The sequence below is a fragment of the Etheostoma spectabile genome, chromosome 9 (assembly GCF_008692095.1).
Source record: "Etheostoma spectabile isolate EspeVRDwgs_2016 chromosome 9, UIUC_Espe_1.0, whole genome shotgun sequence".
NCBI lineage: Eukaryota > Metazoa > Chordata > Actinopteri > Perciformes > Percidae > Etheostoma > Etheostoma spectabile.
The window spans coordinates 36,471,878-36,490,775 of record NC_045741.1 but is presented as its reverse complement, the minus strand read 5'-3'; the positions used below and the strand labels follow the sequence as shown (position 1 = coordinate 36,490,775).

At 39.7% G+C, this 18,898-nt stretch overlaps 1 protein-coding gene across 1 annotated transcript; it reads right to left on the bottom strand.

Annotated features, from left to right (window-relative positions):
• Positions 1-172: 172 nt before the first annotated feature.
• On the bottom strand, positions 173-17,789 carry atp8b3 (ATPase phospholipid transporting 8B3). The gene is made up of 29 exons (XM_032526098.1): positions 17,529-17,789; positions 17,193-17,282; positions 16,842-16,906; positions 16,595-16,686; positions 16,328-16,441; positions 15,620-15,718; positions 14,935-14,996; positions 13,983-14,055; positions 13,607-13,677; positions 11,928-12,019; positions 11,626-11,784; positions 10,580-10,668; positions 10,299-10,492; positions 9,977-10,185; positions 8,852-8,883; positions 6,587-6,743; positions 6,024-6,212; positions 5,769-5,881; positions 4,623-4,790; positions 4,009-4,120; positions 3,817-3,892; positions 3,617-3,740; positions 2,816-3,002; positions 2,496-2,719; positions 2,311-2,394; positions 1,960-2,184; positions 1,599-1,737; positions 1,200-1,330; positions 173-717 (listed from the first exon to the last, which is right to left on the bottom strand). The coding sequence occupies exons 3-29, from the start codon at positions 16,864-16,866 to the stop codon at positions 472-474; spliced, it is 3,486 nt and encodes a 1,161-aa protein (XP_032381989.1). The 5' UTR covers positions 16,867-16,906; positions 17,193-17,282; positions 17,529-17,789; the 3' UTR covers positions 173-471.
• Positions 17,790-18,898: the final 1,109 nt, after the last annotated feature.

Here is an 18,898-nt window from a genome sequence, read left to right as displayed (position 1 = left end):
GAGACTTTTGTGAAGGAAAAAAATCTGAGTAATAACTGTTACAGAAAAATAAAAACTTAAAAGGATAATATGGGTAAAATTGCGTGTTTTGAAATAAATTAACAAATAAAAACAATTGTAAAACAAAGTGGTGCTGTCAGTTTATTGTGTTTCATCCCCTACGACCCCAGCAAATGAAAATTACGTTTTTACCGCAGCAATCTCAAACAACAAAGATCAGAGCTGTTCATGTGGGGGTAAACTGTCCATGTAAAGACAACAAACAAGTTTTATAGTTTAGTTTATTTTGTATATCATATGATGTACTTTATTGTGTGAAAATGGTAGCAATACAAAAGGTGAGTGCAGACTCTACTAAGAACTGCCCATAAAAACGTGTTTTAGGTACAAATCTTTTCAATTCTATGTTGCAGTAGCAATCTATATAATCAAATATTTTCTCATATTAAAACATTAAATGTGTCATTATCATTATTCATGTGCCATTGGTACATGGCTATTGTCCTTTATGTGAATTTGGACTTGCGAATCAGTGGAGTTTTTACTTTCAGTCACCTTCTCATCCACCGTCGGCACTGTGCTGCGGATGCAGGTCCCTGAAGTGATGAGGCGTCCAGGCCCGGCTCCCTGAGAGAGGGCGTAAGAGGAGCGGCGAAGTGACGTTCCCCTTCTCAACTTTGACCTCAGCTCCACTGGCTGAAGGGATGCACTGTGGACCTACATACATCACAGCCAGGTTAGCATCAGTGATAATTACAAGTGTTTATTCTTTTATTTTTTATAGGAATGAAACCTCCATGACTTGGTGAATGGGGAAAACTCATTCAGACAAGGTACAAAAGCTGAGCCTTTATACAGCTCCAAAATTACATTAAATTGCAACTTAACTCAGTATCATATCAAGTCTTTCCTCAAGTCAATGTTGTTGTTTTTTAACATGCCAACAGCAGCGAGTACAGGTTCCTGTCTCAGTAGGATGCACACAACTGAAAAATTATCATAGAGAAAATTACTAGAAAATATATTACGTAACTGAACGGAACTATCTTCAACAGTTTGGGGGAAAGGCTGAAATGGATGTACAGTGGCTAACCTGCTGTGCCCTCCCACCGATAAATGGGTGATGTTTTTATTAAAATCCAGGTGACCGCAACATGTTTAGATTTCAAATTTTTTCCTTTTTCATACAGACGTCTCACCTTGTGTTTGTCATGCATGTTGAGGATGACATTGATAGCAAGGGTGGTCACTGAGGGCAGAACAGCCGTCCAGGTGGCGAGCAGAGCTGTGAGCCACACAAGTGGATCGATGAAGGCCTTTTCAGACGCACCTGATGAAAAGTACACACAGAGCAATCAAACATGATGACAGATCATTAGATCAACATTAAATAATCATTAAAATGGATATTTCTTCTTGTGTGTTTGGCTGTTTGTTTTTGTTGACAATTCTTCTGAAATGATTTGTCTCCATGTGAATCAAGTCCGACGGTTTCTGCAATAATGGATGTTAAAATGACCGCAGCCAGGAGCAAAAACACTCAAGTGACAGAGACTGATAGATTATGAGATTTGAGATAGATATGAGCAGAAGTGTACCAATAAAGAAATAGTCACTGGGTGATCTCTCAAACAGGCGGCTGCTTTGGGTGATCCTGGTGCACATGAAGAAAAACACCACAGAGACACACACAAATGCTACATTGAACCTCGTCCAGTATCTGGTCAGTAGCATGACCTGAAAGAAAAACACAAACACTGCAATCAGAGGAGAATGGTACATGTTGATATACAGCCTTCTGCCAACTGGCCTGCTGATTACCAGAAAATATTTTAGTTTACGGATGTGTTAATTATGACCTCAATCATTATGACATCCGTGGTTCAATAGTTCATTTTTTTTACTTTGGATTACAAGTTTCTGTGGTTCACTTGCATCTATGAAAAGTGGGATCCTGACCTCAATGGTGGCAGTGAACGTGGCTGCCATGGCGACAGTGACTGCCATGGTCTGGAGGTCATAGTCTGTGTTGTAATAAACTCCAAACGGGATGAAGAAGAGAACAAGCGATGAGTAGACCGCGTACAGGAGTGATGAGAACAACTTGAGAGGGCTGGAGAGCTCCTGTCTCGGTCCAGACTTGTACAGCTCTGGCCATTTCAGGCTGTTGTCTGCGTTCACATCCTACAACACAAACACACAGGATGAACCATTATGATTTAGAACTTTAATGTGTCAAATAATATCAAAAATATAATGTCAAAATTGGATTTTTTAATTCATAGAAATCCATCTCCTCAACTGTGTCACCTGTTCAAAGAAGGCCACACACATGATCGGGGCCGCTGTGTAGAGGACAGTGTAGAGTGCGATGAACCATGTCTCATACAGAGACTGTAGGGGAGAAATAGACGGCGGAATAAATGCAGGAAGTGTTTCCTCTCTATGTTTACCTTCAGTTCATTATGTGACTTTAAGTCTCATCTATGCCTCACCTGAGAAGTGAAGCCATTGAAGAATCCAAACCATATGTGAACAAGAGCAAAGCTACAGGTCTTAAACAGGAAGTAGCGCAAGAAGAGGGAAATGCGCCTGTAGGACCAGCGCCCATGGACCAGCAGCAGCCTCTGCAAGAATCTGAACTGGGACAGTGCAAAGTCTGCGGTCTGCACTGCCTGACCACCCTCCACTCCTGCTAGTCCCACACCAACATGAGCAGCTGGAGTTGGTGGGGAACAGTAAGAAATGTTAAAACCATGAAAACAGAAAATGCGGATTCAAACACAAATTTTCTGTTTAATTTAATCTGACTTACTCTTGATCATGTTTACATCATTGGCACCGTCCCCGATGGACATGGTGACTGCGCTGGTGTGTTTCCTGACCAACGTGACAACGTCCGCCTTCTGTCCAGGCGTTACACGACAGCATAGCACAGACTGACACTGTTCTGCCAGGCTCATGAACGTGGCCCCCCATTCAGGTCTCTGATCAAACTCTGCCTACAACACCATCAAACAGCTCAGTTTAGATTATGTTTGTATAAAACAGCCCTACCATTGCGTTTGGGTTAAGATAGTCTCGGTTTACAGTTTTGACATCTCATAGAAGAAATCTAATTTTAAGGCATTTTAGCACTGCCAATATATATTTTTTTAAATCTGCAATAATCAATATTTTTATAGTAACAATGGTTTAGATGACTCTGTGCAATATCCACAGACAACTAGCCACCCAACTCTGCAGTTCCTATGGAGTGTCTGAGCTCATTGTTTGGTTTCATATGGCAGACATTTTTCTCAGAAGTTGGTTGAGACAAAAAGTTTACTGTTACTGTTTACTAACTAGTTTGCCATATCAACTAATGTCAATGTTGTGTTTACAGCTGGCTTCCCCAAGCCAAGTATTTCAGCTTTAAGGCAAAACGGATTCATGTCCTAAAAATGATACTTTATGACCATTACACATGTACAATGTAAACTGTGGAAGAGCCTTGAATAGCCACTTTCCATGTCCTGCTCCAACGCAGTGTTTGATGACATAGAGTCACAATGACAGCTATTTATCCATTTAAAAACAATAAAAACATCCCATTTCCTTGGTGTCCAGTGTTTACCAGCTCAGGTCCAGTGAGGACCACAGCAGTCTTTGCTCCAGCAGCCTGCTTGTCTACAGCCCACAGCGCTGTCGGACTGCCCTTGAAGAAACTGACCGCTGGGTCTGGGGATTGGAGTATCTGTCTGCAGGGGCAAACATACAAAGATCAATGAGCTGGTGTGAGTGTGTGTGCGTTTGTGTATTTTTATCATCACTTACCTTAGCTCCTGCCATTCCAGCAATCTGGTATCAGGATCCAGTAGCTTGCAAGAGTATCCAATATTCACTGCAGTTTCTACAAGAATGAAGAAAGAGGGAGCAGGAAAGAAAGAGAGGAAAAGACAAGCAACAGTGACATATAGCTACGGACAAGAATTCAAAGCGGTTCTTCTGCTACAGTATGTCCAATACCTTTTTTGTCCCCAGTAAGGACCCATACTTTGAGCCCAGCCTGTTGAAGCAAAGCAATAGTCTCAGGAACGCCCTCTTGAAGCCGGTCCTCTATCGCTGTCACCCCTAACAACTATAAAACAAGAACGTTGAAATTTGTTTTTTGCATTCCTGACAGATGTAGGATTTTCTTTTTTTTAGATTATTTTTGGGGCATTCTCTGCCTTTATTTTTGACAGGACAGATGAATACATGAAAAGGGGAGAGAGAGGGGGAATGACATGCAGCAAAAGGCAACAGGTCGGAATTGAACCCAGAACCACTGTTTGGAGGAGTAAACCTCTGTATATGGGCGCCTGCTCTACCAACTGAGTTATCTGGGTGCTCAGATATTAGATTTTTAACGTGAAAACAGGATGTAGCAAAGTTGCTTGGAAACAAGGATTCTGTTTTCTTAAAAAAACAAAAAAAACACTTGTGCTCCACACACACACACGAAAACTATGTGGGAGAAAAAGGGCAGAAACCATAAAGCACATGCTTCAATGAAAGACCTATCTGTGTCAACAGACTTCACAACTTTAAATTGAGGACTGACAACAACCATGTACAAATGACATTGTGGAAGAACCCACCTGCAGCTCTCTCTCCATCTGATCATATAGCTTTTCCAGCAGTGCATCACGGTCACAGGTCGTCATGGCAGCAGACTGGGCCAATGTTTTACTCCACTGCTCCCATAATGCCTCAGGAACACATCGAACCGCAACACACAAAGTCCTCAGGCAGGCCTGGGCAAATAACTGACAGAAGATAAGTTAAAACGTTAGTATATGCTGTGCATTATTTAAGGAGTGATCTTTCAGGCACAATTGATGAATTGACAAAGGAAACATGAGATTAACACTTCGCTCTTGGCAGATATGCCTCAACTATCTCAACAGGATGATCACTGGCCTGATTCTTTCCCTTAAAACTCTATTGATAATTGATCAAACACTTTTAACTATTCTTAGATCCTCAATACAGTGTGCAAGAGCTTTGATAATCAGACAATTGATAACGATGATGGAAGATATTGTAAGTTAAGTACATACAGATAAGACCAAGGGTACATATTGTGTATTCGACTGATTTCTATTTATTGAGCAAAAACCTTTGTGGCACTAGGGATGGCAATGCTGATCTGTTAGTCGGCCCATTAACAACCATTGGATGAATTGCCATGACGTTTTGTTGAGCCGTTCATGCTCCCCAGAGGATTAATTCTATCATTTTTGGTAATCTTCCCTCTATCACCATGAGGATGACATGTTGGGTGAACAATCTAGACAACTATTGGATGGTTTAGCATTGAATTTGTTATATTCACGGTGCACAGATGATGAGTTTGGTGATACCCATTTAATTTGAGTTTGGAGTGAAATGTCTTGATGGACTTTCTTGAAACGTAGCACATTATTGTCCCGCTGAGGATGTATTCTAATAACTTTGATTTCATGTGGCGCCAACATCAGGAAAATTTGTCCAATTCGTCGGTTTGGAATGAAATACCTGTAAAACTAACAACATTCCCGTCTATGTGATAGGGATGGTGACTCTTTGCGTTTTAAACAAACTCCCTAAGGTCGGCATGCTAATACACTAAGCTAAGATGGTAAACTTTTTGAAATTGTGAACTACCTAATACTGAATTGGAACCTAAAAAACACAAAGTGTCATATAAATAGTAGGCTCAATAGCAACACACACTTATTGGTTCAGTAGAAACTCTACTTCACCTCCAGGGATCTTTCAGTCCTTTCTTGAAATGGACAGTCCTTCTGCAGTTTGTCCATGATCACTATGTCTGCCCCTTTACAGTACAGCTTTAACCCACCCTCCGGCTCCCGCACTGAGAGAGAGAAAAAAAACAGTATGGATAATTTATTCAGAAAAGAAGTTGACACAGGATAACCTAGCATTTATACAATTATAAAAGATAACAAGAAATTGTAAGAGTTGCTGTTAGTTTCTATTTAGAGCGCTACTCTCACCCAGTACAGACATGCATCTTCTTTTGCTGGTAAAGTCCAGCAGTGCAAGCAGCTGATATTGGCGAATAACACCGAGCTCAGAGACAATAATAAAGTCTCTTGTCCTAGAGATAAAGACCCAGCCCAGCTCCCTAGCTGCACCAACAAGAGCTTCCTCGTCTGGGGACGCAGCTTGGTAGACTGGAGCCTCTGGAGGAATGAAGTCAACACACAAGAGGGATGTAAACATGTCGTCTTCCAGCAACTATTGCATTAGGTCAGACCAGTAATATAGGGGTTGAAAAAATATTGTCATATAAAAAGCATCATCCTTTCAAGTTCGGGAAACATTAGATAAATAGTGTCTGAATGTACATATATTACATATTATTTGACTTTTTCATTGTAGCACTGTCATCAGGTCAATCAGTGTAATGTAAAATACAGTGGAAACATGAATCACACAGAGATTTCATAAAAAACAAACCAGTGGTGGCTTCAAGACTTTTCTCAGATAGAAGGTGAGAAGTGAACTACTTTGATCTGAATCCCCCAAAAAGTGGGGACTGTCACACAAACACAACCTTCTTTCCACTCTGCCATGACGGTGTGACACAAAGACAGTGCTCTGAGGAACTGTCTGCTGAATGGACACTGCTGTCCTCTGAGCTTCTCCACCAGGTTCGGAGCCGACATGAACAGACCCCCGCGGGAGAACGGATTCCAGCTTAAGTCCATGGGCTGCACATGTACAGGGAATAATGTTACTGTACACTGACATTGTACAGGTTTGCAACAGTGGCTTACATGAATCATCATCTCTTGCTGATAGCAGCAGAAAAAACGTAAAAACAGGAACATGGACAAGAAAAGATTTATTATTAAGGAAGGTTAAATAATAGCTTTGAATCAGGTTGGTAATATAATGTGGGGCTCGAAGGTTTGGGCACCCTAGGTAAAAATTTGTATTAATGTGCATAAAGAAGCCAAGAAAAGATGGAAAAATCTCCAAAAGGCATCAAATGACAGATTAGACATTCACATAATATGTCACAAAGAGTTAGATTTTATTTCCAACACCAAAAAATGGCATCTGCAAAAGTTTGGACACCCTGCAGAGTTAATACCTTGTACCCCCCCTTTGGCAAGTATCACAGCTTGGAATTGCTTCTTGTAGCCAGCAAAGAGTCTTTCAATTCTTGTTTGAGGTATCTTTGCCCATTCTTCCTTACAAAAGTCTTCCAGTTCTTTGAGATTTCTTGGCTGTCTGTCACGCACTGCTCTTGTAAGGTCTGTCCATAGATTTTATGTTGAGGTCAGGAGATTGTAAATGCCATGGCAAAACCTTCAGTTTACGCCTCTTGACATGAGGTGTGTATCTTGTATTTTGAGGTGTGTTTAGGATCATTAGCCATTTCTCTTTAACTTCAGCTTTTTCACAGGTGACATCTAGTTAGCGTCCAAAATTGTTTGAAATTTTATTGAATCCATTTTTCCTTCTACACATGAAATGTTCCCTGTGCCACTGGCTGCAATAAAACCCCAAAGCATGATTGATCCCCATGCTTAACAGTTGGACAGAGGTTCTTTTTTGATCCCCATGCTTAACAGTTGGACAGAGGTTCTTTTCATTAAATTCTGTGCCCTTTCTTCTCCAAACGTACCTTTGCTCATTGTGTCCAACAGTTGTGTACCACAACTCCAGTGTCTGCCAGGTCTTTCTGGATGGATCGTGCAGTCAAACGAGGGTTTGGACTTGCTTTTCTGACAATCCTGCGAGTTGTTCTGTCTGATATTTTTCTTGGCCTTCCAGATCTTGCTTTAACTTCCACTATTCCTGATGACTGTCATTTCTTAACCCTTGTGTTGTCTTCACCTTCGGGACCCTCTCGTGTCCCTCGGGTCAAACTGACCCGGGACTTATTTGGGGTTTTAAAAACAATGCTGAAATAAAATTTTACTTCGTAATATATTATCAAATATTGTCTTTATCTCAATTTCAAACAGCTGAGATAACACATATGTTTAGAGAATACATCAGTCTCTACTAGAACACAATTAAACATGGAAGTGTGAATCGTTTTTTGTCATAAAGTTATAATTCATGTTAAAAATCCACTATGGAAAAAACATAAGTGTCATATCCAGACTAATTTTCTGATTTGAGTCAGGAATACATGTTTATCACAGAAAATAAGGAAAGGCCGTTGATTTTCAGGTAGAAAAAATCTAACTTTTACCATTTTTCTTCTTTTAAAAATTTTAAATGGGTCAATTTGACCCGAATACCACACAAGGGTTAATTACATTCCGAACAGAGGATATTGGCATCTGAAAACGCTTTGCTATCTTCTAATAGCCCTCTGTTTTGTGAGCGTCAACTGTTTTCAGTTTCAGTTTTCTAGACAACTGCTTAGAAGAACCCTTGGTGCTGATTTTTGGGGCAAGGTCAGATGAGTTTGGGCATTTAAAACCTTAAGATTGACATCACCTGGTCTTTCCAGACGATGATTGAGAATAATCCATGACACTGTGAGGTCTCAGCTTTCCAAAGGGGGCGGTGCATGCTAGAAACTCTGCAGGATGCCCAAACTCTTGCAGACTCCATTTTTTTTCTGTTATTTTGAAAGTGTAAATGATGGAAATAAAATCTAACTTTTTGTGACATATTATACAAATATCTAATCTGTCATTTGATGCCTTTTGGAGATTTTTACATCTTTTCTTGGCTTCTTTATGCACATTGATACAAATTTTTACCTGGGGTGACTAAACTTTCGAGCCCCACTGTACAATGAAAAAAAAAACTACAGTTCAAAGATGCAGATTTGAAAATAGTTATGTAGTACCTCTGTATCCTCTGCCCTGACTGACAGATCACCTGTGAAAGTGGAGAAATTATTTTATTTAATGACTTGCAAAAAGCATTGGAAGTGGAGATAAAGTAAATTATTAAAATATTCACAAGAAAAAGAAAGAGACATGTGGTCTGAACCAGGAAGTGGCTCAGACATATGACATATGGTTGTTGTGATTCTGACAAGATTTCAATGACATGTTTTTCTACAGTGGGCAGAGCTGGTGTTACATATTTAGAAGTTGGCGCCAAGCCTTTTGGATATGAGCACGTTAAGTGTCTCCTGATGTCTCTCTCTTGAGGAAGTCATTGCCCCAGAGGTATCTTTGCTCCACTGTGAGCCAGCGAGGAAACTTGGCACTATGAACACAAATCTGTTACCTAAATGTATATTTAAGGAAGTAAATCATTGTGTTAATTAGACGGATGCAATCTTTCAGCTGCACATATTTTTTAGACAGACTAAATGGTGGACAGTCTTGACAAAACTCAAATATGAAAGTGTCTTACTATTGTTTCATCCTGAAAAAGGGACATTATTTAGTTCCATTCTGTTTACTTTATAGCCACAATGAATCAACTCTATTTTTATATACAGACGGAGTGGAGTTGACAACCTCTGTCCTTTTTAAAAAAAAAAATCCTTTTCAGGATTTTGTTCAAGGTATTAAGGAGTTTTGAATTTGAAGATTATTACAAAATAGGAAGAGAAAAATTTCAATTATCTGTCTTAACTTTATGGTCAACATGACTACTTCCTGATGACAGTTAAAATTTTGTAACGTCCTGTAAAGATGCATTTTGAGAACACGATTAATTCATAATTTGATGTGCATCCTGAATAGATGCCGAGGTAAAATAAAATAAGAAACGAAGGACATAAAACTGGGCTAGAAGGGTTTAGGTTTTTTTTACCAAATTCCAGCCTGTGCAGGGCTGAAGATCAGAGATTCCGTGGTAGTCCGTGTAACGTAGAGGTCCATAAAGTCTTGTTTCTATAAGTACAAGTGCAAGCATTGGGTTGTTGTTTTCTTCTAAGAAGGACAATTAATATATCATTCGATGTATAGATATAAGAAAAATATAGGTATTTATTAGATGTTTTTGTTTTTTTTACCATAGATTTCCCCAGCTATGCAGCACTGTCTGAAGAGCAGACGGTTCTGGGTTAGTGTCCCAGTTTTGTCACTCAGCAGGTATCCCACTTGGCCCAGCTCCTCATTCAGTGAGGTATTTCTGGCCTGGGCCGGTCTGTCTGCCTGCTGCCAATACATCTCCATATCCCAGCCAATAAACAGGCTGTGGACTGTGTGGATCACCTCAAACCTGTGGACAGACACAGACACACACACACAAAAACTGTTTACACAAAAAAAACCGGTGTATTTCAACCCTCCGTCCTACCATCAAATAAGTGCGGTATTGTAGATGAAACTTACGAGATGTAGAGAGCAATGGGCATGGCCGGGCTGAGCAGCATTATGTAGCTCCAGAAGACGAGAAATCCAGTGTAGACCGGATTGTCGTTAACCACCAAAGCAAATGGAACCCCTGTGTGGCTCATGACCCAACTCGAAAACAGGCCAGAGCCGATGGCAAGGAGCAGAGCTGCCAGCAACAAGGACAGGACGATCTAAGAGATCCAAACACACAAAGTTTGGAATAACACCACAAGTCTCATGTTTAATGCTTGTCATCCACCTACCCTTTACCCACTCACCCCGATCACCACTTTGTTGAAAACTTTCTCCGTTTGAGTCCTCTTCACTCTCAGTTTCCCACAGTTCCTCAGGATCTTGGTGTCTGCGCCTGGTACAGAGCACACAACTATTAGATGCTATCGCTCTGACGGCTTGGCCGAAAGCGAGCTGGGAGACCATCCCGCAGCCAGAGGGTGAAAGTTCAAGCCCTCGTGTCAGTAAGCAACTGCTGACGTGCCCTTGAGCAAGATGCTGAATCCCTACCAGTTCCCAGGGTATCTGACCGTGCTGCCGAGAGGTCAGTGGTAAGAGAGAATTTCCCTTGCAGGGATCAATAAAATATCACATTATTTTACATCATTGTTTTCCGGTGATGTTGTCTCAATCTCTCAGACTGCTGAAAGACGTTGAGCTGCATGTGTAAAAATGACATATACTGAGAAGGTTTGTCATATCTTCAAACTAATTCCAACTTAGTCTTCCAACAACAACATGTCAACCTTGATTATGCATAATTTAAAGTAGGCTGTGTTAAATATGTGTGAAGGTTAAGAGTTATAATCAGACTGAACTGGGGTCACACCAGTAGATAGTCTGTCATGAATGGTATAAAACCTATCTCTGGAAGAATTTGATCTATTGATCTCCTTTACTAGAACTGAAAGGGTCATAGCAGCGAGATCCGTGACACTTCTGCCTGGTCCAGTAATATTAGATCAATGATCAGTTAAAAGACAGGAGGAGCCTGTAATCTGCCAGACGTTAAGAGACCCACATTTAAGACACAGCTGTAAGACTGTCCACAATTAGCAGCCTAATGTATTCCACATAATGAAATGTGTCATTGATACAAGCAGAGGCCACATTATAAGGTGAAATGAGGATAAGTGGCTTGGACACAAATACATTTTAGAATAGTTTTATCTCTGCTATCAAGCACTTTTATGGGGCATTGTGTCATATATCAGGTCTTCTCTTCACTCTGCTTGCCATAGTATAATTTTCCAAAAACTTCCCCCTCACTAGCCTCCCATTTTTTAAACTGAATAAATTCTGCGACATGTACCAGCGTATATGGTCAAGCCGTAGGCAAACTCTGTATTGCGTAGGACTGTTCCCCTCAGGAGGATGTGCTCGTTGTCCAGCAGAAGACACTCTCCTCTCCAGTGCAGTTGGCCTCTGAAGGTGTAAAGTCGATTGTTGGGCTCCTCACAGAGCACGACACCTGTAAAAATCAAGGTAACTCTTACTTAGCACAGTATGCAATTCTGTAAAACGTTTACTTGTTTACTTTTGCTCTACTTTAGAATGAGCACGTCTGTATTTGCATCTTTAATAAAAAAAAAACTGAAAAAAACATTTATTCACCATCAAAGGCAGCAAGCTTTTCCTCTGAGGGCTGACAGGTCAGCTCATTGTGTGCAGCACTGGGCGCCTGCCTGAACTTGAGGTTAGTTTCTCTGTATAAAGAAATCACCACACTTTTAAGTTATATTATCACTAAACAGTTTATCCATTCATTAGAAATAATGATGAAAAGACAAGGCAGTATGCAGTGGGTACACGTTATAGAAAATTTTGCAATATTATTTTCAGTGTTGAAAATTACTACAATTACAGTACTGTATTCCTTTTTGCTGTAATGTAGTATTACCGCATTACTAATTAAATTTCAGTAATATTATACCCGTTACAATCTTAGCTTATCAACATTTTTTGTTCTTTTAAGAATTCATCAACACCCCGAAACATTTCTTCCAGCTGCTGTATTCGATGGTTGAGGTGACTGCAGAGAGAGATACATTTGCGAGATGGACATTAATTTCAGGAGTTATTACGCTGCGTTGAAGCAAGCTGTCCCGTCTCTGTTTCTGTGGTCAAAGCCAGAACCAGAGACGGTAGGCTACCACCTGTGTCCCAACATGTGACGGTACGTCGGCGCGGACAGCAGTGTGTGCAAGCTCCTGGCAGATAGAAACATGTTGGAGATCCATGTTGAAGCTTGCAACACGTAAATATCGTTGCATTTTATCAGCAGTGGAAAGTAACTGTGCCGCACTTCAATACAACTGTAAGGTACTTTTGTTTGAGTATTTTCCTTTTCTTCTACTTGATTGTACGTTTTACTTCTGTTTTTATAGCTTTAGTTACTTTGCATATTCATATTAATTAAACAAAATATTATGAATAATCTCTGATGTATTAAAGTGGATAAAGAGGAGACTTTATTGATCCAGTGGTGAAATTTACAAGCTACCTGCCAAGTCAAACTTCCGCTGTTATTTTGGTGAAAGTAACTCAAAAGTAATGCAAAAGTATTTAAAGCATTACAATTCTGAGAAATTAATATTGTAATATAATAATTACTCTCAAATGACAGTAACTAATAATTTATCATGTATTACATTTTGGAAGTAACTTGCCTAGCACTATTCTATTCGGTTGATAATTAGAATAAGGAAATCTCTGTACTGTTTAGTAGTCTGAAAAAAAAGAATTTGATCATACAGACTCATTAAAAAAGGTCTTAACTCTGCAATAAACCACAAGTCACTTTCACCTCCCAATCTGGTTCTATTTGGTTTTAAACTAATAATATTCTTTCACTGATTTTACACTGTATATGTCTTACATCTTTTACCCTTATATGAGCCCCCACAAAGCCTCAGATGTGAAGGCAGGGCCCCTCAGGTTGTCCCAGAGTGCAGAAATTATTTTAGACCTTTAAAAGGTGACCAAGTTTTTGTTGTCAAGACCCCATGGCAACAGGAGAGTGAAGATCATGGGCCTCTAAAATAATTATCACCTTTAACATTGCATCTTAACACCTATTAACTCTTTATCCGTGCTATTCTTTACATTTACAATATATTCATCGTTTTTTATGTCGTAGAACCCAATTGCTTTTACTTGTTATGTATACTACTGGTATGATTATCATATCGTTGATGCATACAAACGTGTATGATGATTATTATATGATGACTTAAATGAGTTTTTGAATTTTCAACAGAATGAGGTATCAGAATGTGAGAACAGTTTCTCACCCATCGATATCTGCTGTCTCCACATAACACAGACTGTGAGGTTCGGAGCTACACAGGAGGAGAAGGTCAGCCTGGGAGCAAAGAGAGAAAACAGAAAAACAAAAGAGAGAGAGCTAAGTAAAAAGCTACTGGGAATACAAATAGAGACATAAATATATAAATACTATATACTATAATTGAGATTAAACCTTTAGCAGCTATTATGCTGAAATAGTCCACTTTAATAAAATACTTAAATATGCTAGCGTAGCTTATAGGGCAGCAAGTAATTCATGCAATCTTATTCTACTTGCAAAACAGTGATTACTGAGACACTTTGTTTTCTATATTGCTGTTAATTGAAGTTATAAATTGATTTATAAATTGAAAATCTCACAGGGATGACTTGGTCTTTGTGGATTCGCAGCACATCTCCCACACACAGATCCTTCCACTGTGCTCTGCTGAAACTGAGACCGATGAAGAGTGGGCAAACAGGGGGAAAAAATAATCAATGGCTTTCATATGCTGGAATTGTCTATGATTTGCTGGTCACAAATCTCCTGATTATGCAACACTACTATATGTAGAAATACAACACTTTAGTTTTTCAAAAGTAATGTTTTACTAGATTTCATATTAAAAAAGGCACAAATGTGAACAAAATCCACTATCAAATTTTAAAATCCCTTTACCCAAAATGATTGCCTTTAAAGCTTTAGCGCGTAACTTTTGATATTAATGAACGTCTGTTACGTTCGAGCCATTGCCAAATGAGTTGCTACAAAGCTAATTAAGACTATCAGCTCCACAAAATACTTTCTGTATTTCTCAGTATGGCTATGTTTAGAAGATTTTGGTGTCCGGTGCCTTTCCGACCTCTTCTGAAGTCCATCATGTTCTTTAAATCCTCCATTTCCTCCTCGGCTACTAGCAACTGCGTGGAGGGGGGGATTATGACATCATTACGATTCCCTAAATAATGTTAATGTTAACTAAAATGATATATGTTGAAAAAACAAAACATTGCTCTTTATTGCTGCTGTTAAGCAGTTGCCACAATTTGAGGGAAGTGTACAAATTATTGTTTTAGTCCACAAGGGAAAGCATATCATCTGGAGTGTAACGGCCGTGGAAAACAGACTGAGGCCCATGTATCTACAGAAGATGTCACAAAGAGGTTGGTCATAGATCATGTCTTCCAATAAGTGTGGAAAAAGTTTTTGCCCTGCTCTAATGCACAAAGGGACCATCTTGAGATTCACTCATTCACACTTCATTAGAGCTTCATTAGAGGGCCGTTTGAAACTGGAAGTCCTGAGAGAATAATCAACTGTCTTTGTCCTTACCTCTGGGAGACGAGTATGTCACATGGTTGGGAGTTAATCTTGGAGTCACTGTGTCTCCTTGCCTGTACCAGAGATAGAGAGAAGGAGAGAGAAAGAGACAGACCCAAAAAGAGAATGAGAGAAGAGAAAGAGATAGACTGAGAAGCGTGACAAGGATGGAGAAAAAGAGTGATGGGCAGGCAGCGTGTCATAGGAAGTGAGGGTGGCCATGAAAGGTTGAACAGGAGAATGGAGAAAGGCCATTACGGGGCTCTACAGTGACACCAGCTGGGTGATTTACACCCCCCACTAAATGATTAGTCAATAGAGAGGGGTCAAGCAAGCGTTTCACCCAGAGCTGTTAACGACCGTAACTCAGTGATGCACTTAACCAGAGAATTCTCCATGCAAAACATCACGCCTGCATTTAAAAGGAAAAGCTTTAATGATAGAAGAGAAAATTAATGCTACTGGGATGACTGGTTCTGTCAATGAGGTGAGGACAAGGAGTCAATGCGGACAATGAAGGAGAGAGAAGAGTGCATACATTCTTAAGTGCAAGGTGTATAAATGCTTGCTTGAAGCCGGTCGTATATTTGTTTTTAAGATCATGCATTTGTGTGTGAGCGGGTGGATTCATCGCTGAGGGATTTTCCCCCTCCCAGGGGGGGGGGAACAGACACTACGGAGTGATGGGTGGTCTCACCATGTCGTTGGCAAGGTCTTTTAGCCCTCTCACAGAGAGTACGATGAGCAGGGGGATAAAGGAGATGTACCAAGGTATGGCTGAGATGACCGGGACACACTGGAAACCACACACACAGGCAAGGATACACACAGAAGGAAATGGAAGTCACACATACTGTATAAATCATACGCACACACAAAGTCCTTCCACAAGTGATAATAACTATGCTAAAAAAAAAAAAACTTTGAAAAAAAATAGTGAAATAACCATTACTGAAGATTACTGTTATTTAAAGATTTTTTTTTTTTTACATTTTTATAACACAGTACATACAGACTGGAAAGGGGGGCGACATAGAGCAAATGGTCACAGGTAAGATTCCACACCAAACTAGACGTTGTTTTTACTTTAGAAAAAAAGCATTAGGGACAACAGATCCAGATGCGTTTCAATATCCATAGTAACATACTATATAGTATGCCAGAAAAAAATTTAGTGTGTCCCAAAACATAGTATGTAAATTGCAGTATGCCCCAAATACCAGGATGTTCTACTGCATCTACTGCAGAATGTAAGCCAGCATACTTTTCTGGCTATTCTGACCCACAGTCCTTTGCACAGAATATATAAGCAAAATGGCCAAAGTTCAAAGTGCAACAGCAGTATGTACTGCAAGTAAAAATCTAAAGCATGAGATTTGGAACTTAGCCTGAGTTTTCATCTGACCTGCAACACCATCATAAGGAGAAAGTAGAGATTTGCCACTCGCTGGAACTGTTCAAACAGTGTCAGCGGCAGGAATGTCAGGGGGGAGTACTTGTGGCTGTGGATCGCATTGTCCTGGCAACAGTGAGAGAGAGAGAAAGAGAAAAAGAGAGAGGCACAATTGAGACATGTGTATTAGCACATTAACCTGTTCCTCTATGCACCAGCATGCCAACAGGTGTTAGGTTACCATGTGGGTGGAAGGAAGCACATGCATGACTGACTCACCCCGTATTGCCCCCAGCGGAAACACAGAAAGGATTTCTTCTGTTTTTGTTTGTGGTAGTGGCGGCTGTTTGCCCTCACCTCCCATGTAAGGCCTGTCAGAAACACGTTAGATTGACGCTTAGCTCTTAGAAACCGTTTACATGATTTAATGCATGAGTTACATCAGCAGACAACAGATGGATGTGTGCTTGTTAATGTGTATTAATATGCAAGCGTATGTTAAGGATGCAGATTACAAGAGACATACCAGATTCAACACTTTCCTTGGCCATAACGTAGAGAAGACTCCGACGTTTGCAGACCTGGGTTATGCTATACAAAGGGGACGACAGAGTAAAATGGCTGCGTGTGTCCCTCACAGTTAACAGCCTTGTAACTCATTACACTGCGTTCCCATGGAACAACAAACAGAAGGTTATAAATCACTGATGCTGATCTAAACAGACCCTCCTGCCAATTGTAGCTCTACAAAACTTACCCATGCCTGATTAATTACTTGATTACATAAAAATAGTTTTTTTTTTTTTTACTAAAAGGTGAATTAAAAGCCATTTCAGGGTTGTTTTCCATGTGATGAAATACTCAGAAATGTACCCACTCTTCAGGCTAAATCTCCGCTGGAACCTGGATGAGCAATCCTGCTGTAGAGAGAACCGAGGCTGCTCAGATCCAACCATCTGGATCAAACCTGCAAGGATTAACGTGGAGATAAATCAGCACAAGAACTGTGACTGATGACAGTCACGCTATATTTTACATGTTACCGAGAAATAACAAATAAATAAACAGAGTAAAGCCTAAGAGGTGATTAAATGGCATACATTACTATTAATACATTACACATTAAGGAATACTGTTTGTAAAGCTGTTTATAATATCTTTGTTGTTGAAATGAAACATAAGCAGCAGCACAAAAATAGCCCACACAACTCACCTGCATTGTTAACCAGTACTTTCCATGGGCATCGTATGGCATCTGCAGCCATCCATCGCAAAACTACACTGACCACAAACGGACATTCAAATGGTTGTTGTCACAACCATTCTGCAACCATTCTGCAGCTGTTTTTCATAACACACACCTGTTTCATCTATGCCCCTCTTTCCTCTGTATTGTACTGAGAGAAGGGCGCAGCCTCATGTGGCTGCGCCCTTCTCTTGCTCCCAGGTGAAGGCTCCGGTATCATCAACTCTTCTCCCTGTGCACCTTACCTGAGAAGAGAAAAGAAAATGGAGGAGGGGCATCAAGACAAGTGGAGCATATAAAAATCACGGTTTTCGTTATGTCATTCTCTGCAACCATTACACTGTCAAAAACAGAATTGTATTGTGTATTATCTACCACAAACTGAGATTCGTGACATACAGTACGTGAATTTTTTCTAACTAACTTGAATTTCTTCAGTGTCCCAGAAAGTCTTTGCAACAGTAAGGTAATGTTGCTTCAGTGGGAGTATTTGTTTACAGGAATGTGAAAGCAGTAACACAACACCAAACTCCAATTCTCATTCAGCATTGTTTTTTTGTCCTTTTCTCACAAAATCTCTCTCTCCATCCAAAAGCCAGAAGTTAAAATATTTCTGAAAATTGACATAAACATAGGCCCAACATATTAATAGCAAAGAGAAATCAGCCTATTTTTGATTTTGTTTTATTTACACAACACTGTTGATACTGGCCTATAAGTAAGGTAGCCACCCACAGTTAAACTTGTAAATTTAACATTAAAACATGGTGTATAAAAATATGGATATGTATATTGTATTTCACATATATTGTAATACCTTAGTATTGTATGCACCATAAAAAGGTACAAGGTATTGTAGGCATAGTTTAATGTGGAACTCAATTTTATACAATATTAGTAGGGGGTCCCAGCTCCGTCTCTCTTTCAACAAAGGGGTCTTCAGTCTAAAAAAAGACCCCTGGTCTAGATTATGTTTGCGAAACAGTTACAGTGGTTGAATAGTTGTCTTTGGAATAAGCAAATAACTTGAACTACAGTGTAATTAAAAGTATACTTCAAAAAACACTCACAAATGGTATTTTATACATAACTGGCAGAGGTCATATTTGCAATTTAATTTGCTCTGTATGTTAAAAAGACAAAAAAAACACTAAGAACAAAGTGTGGCTTGGCCTCTCATGATAAATTATATAGTTATATACGTTTAGATAACAAAAAATAACTGTTTTAAGTACTTGTATTCATTTCAAAAAGGTCTTTACAGTAGCAGTCAGCAAGCACTAAAGAACGCATGCATAATTTTCACATGGCTCATTTTATTCAAACTAATCTTCATC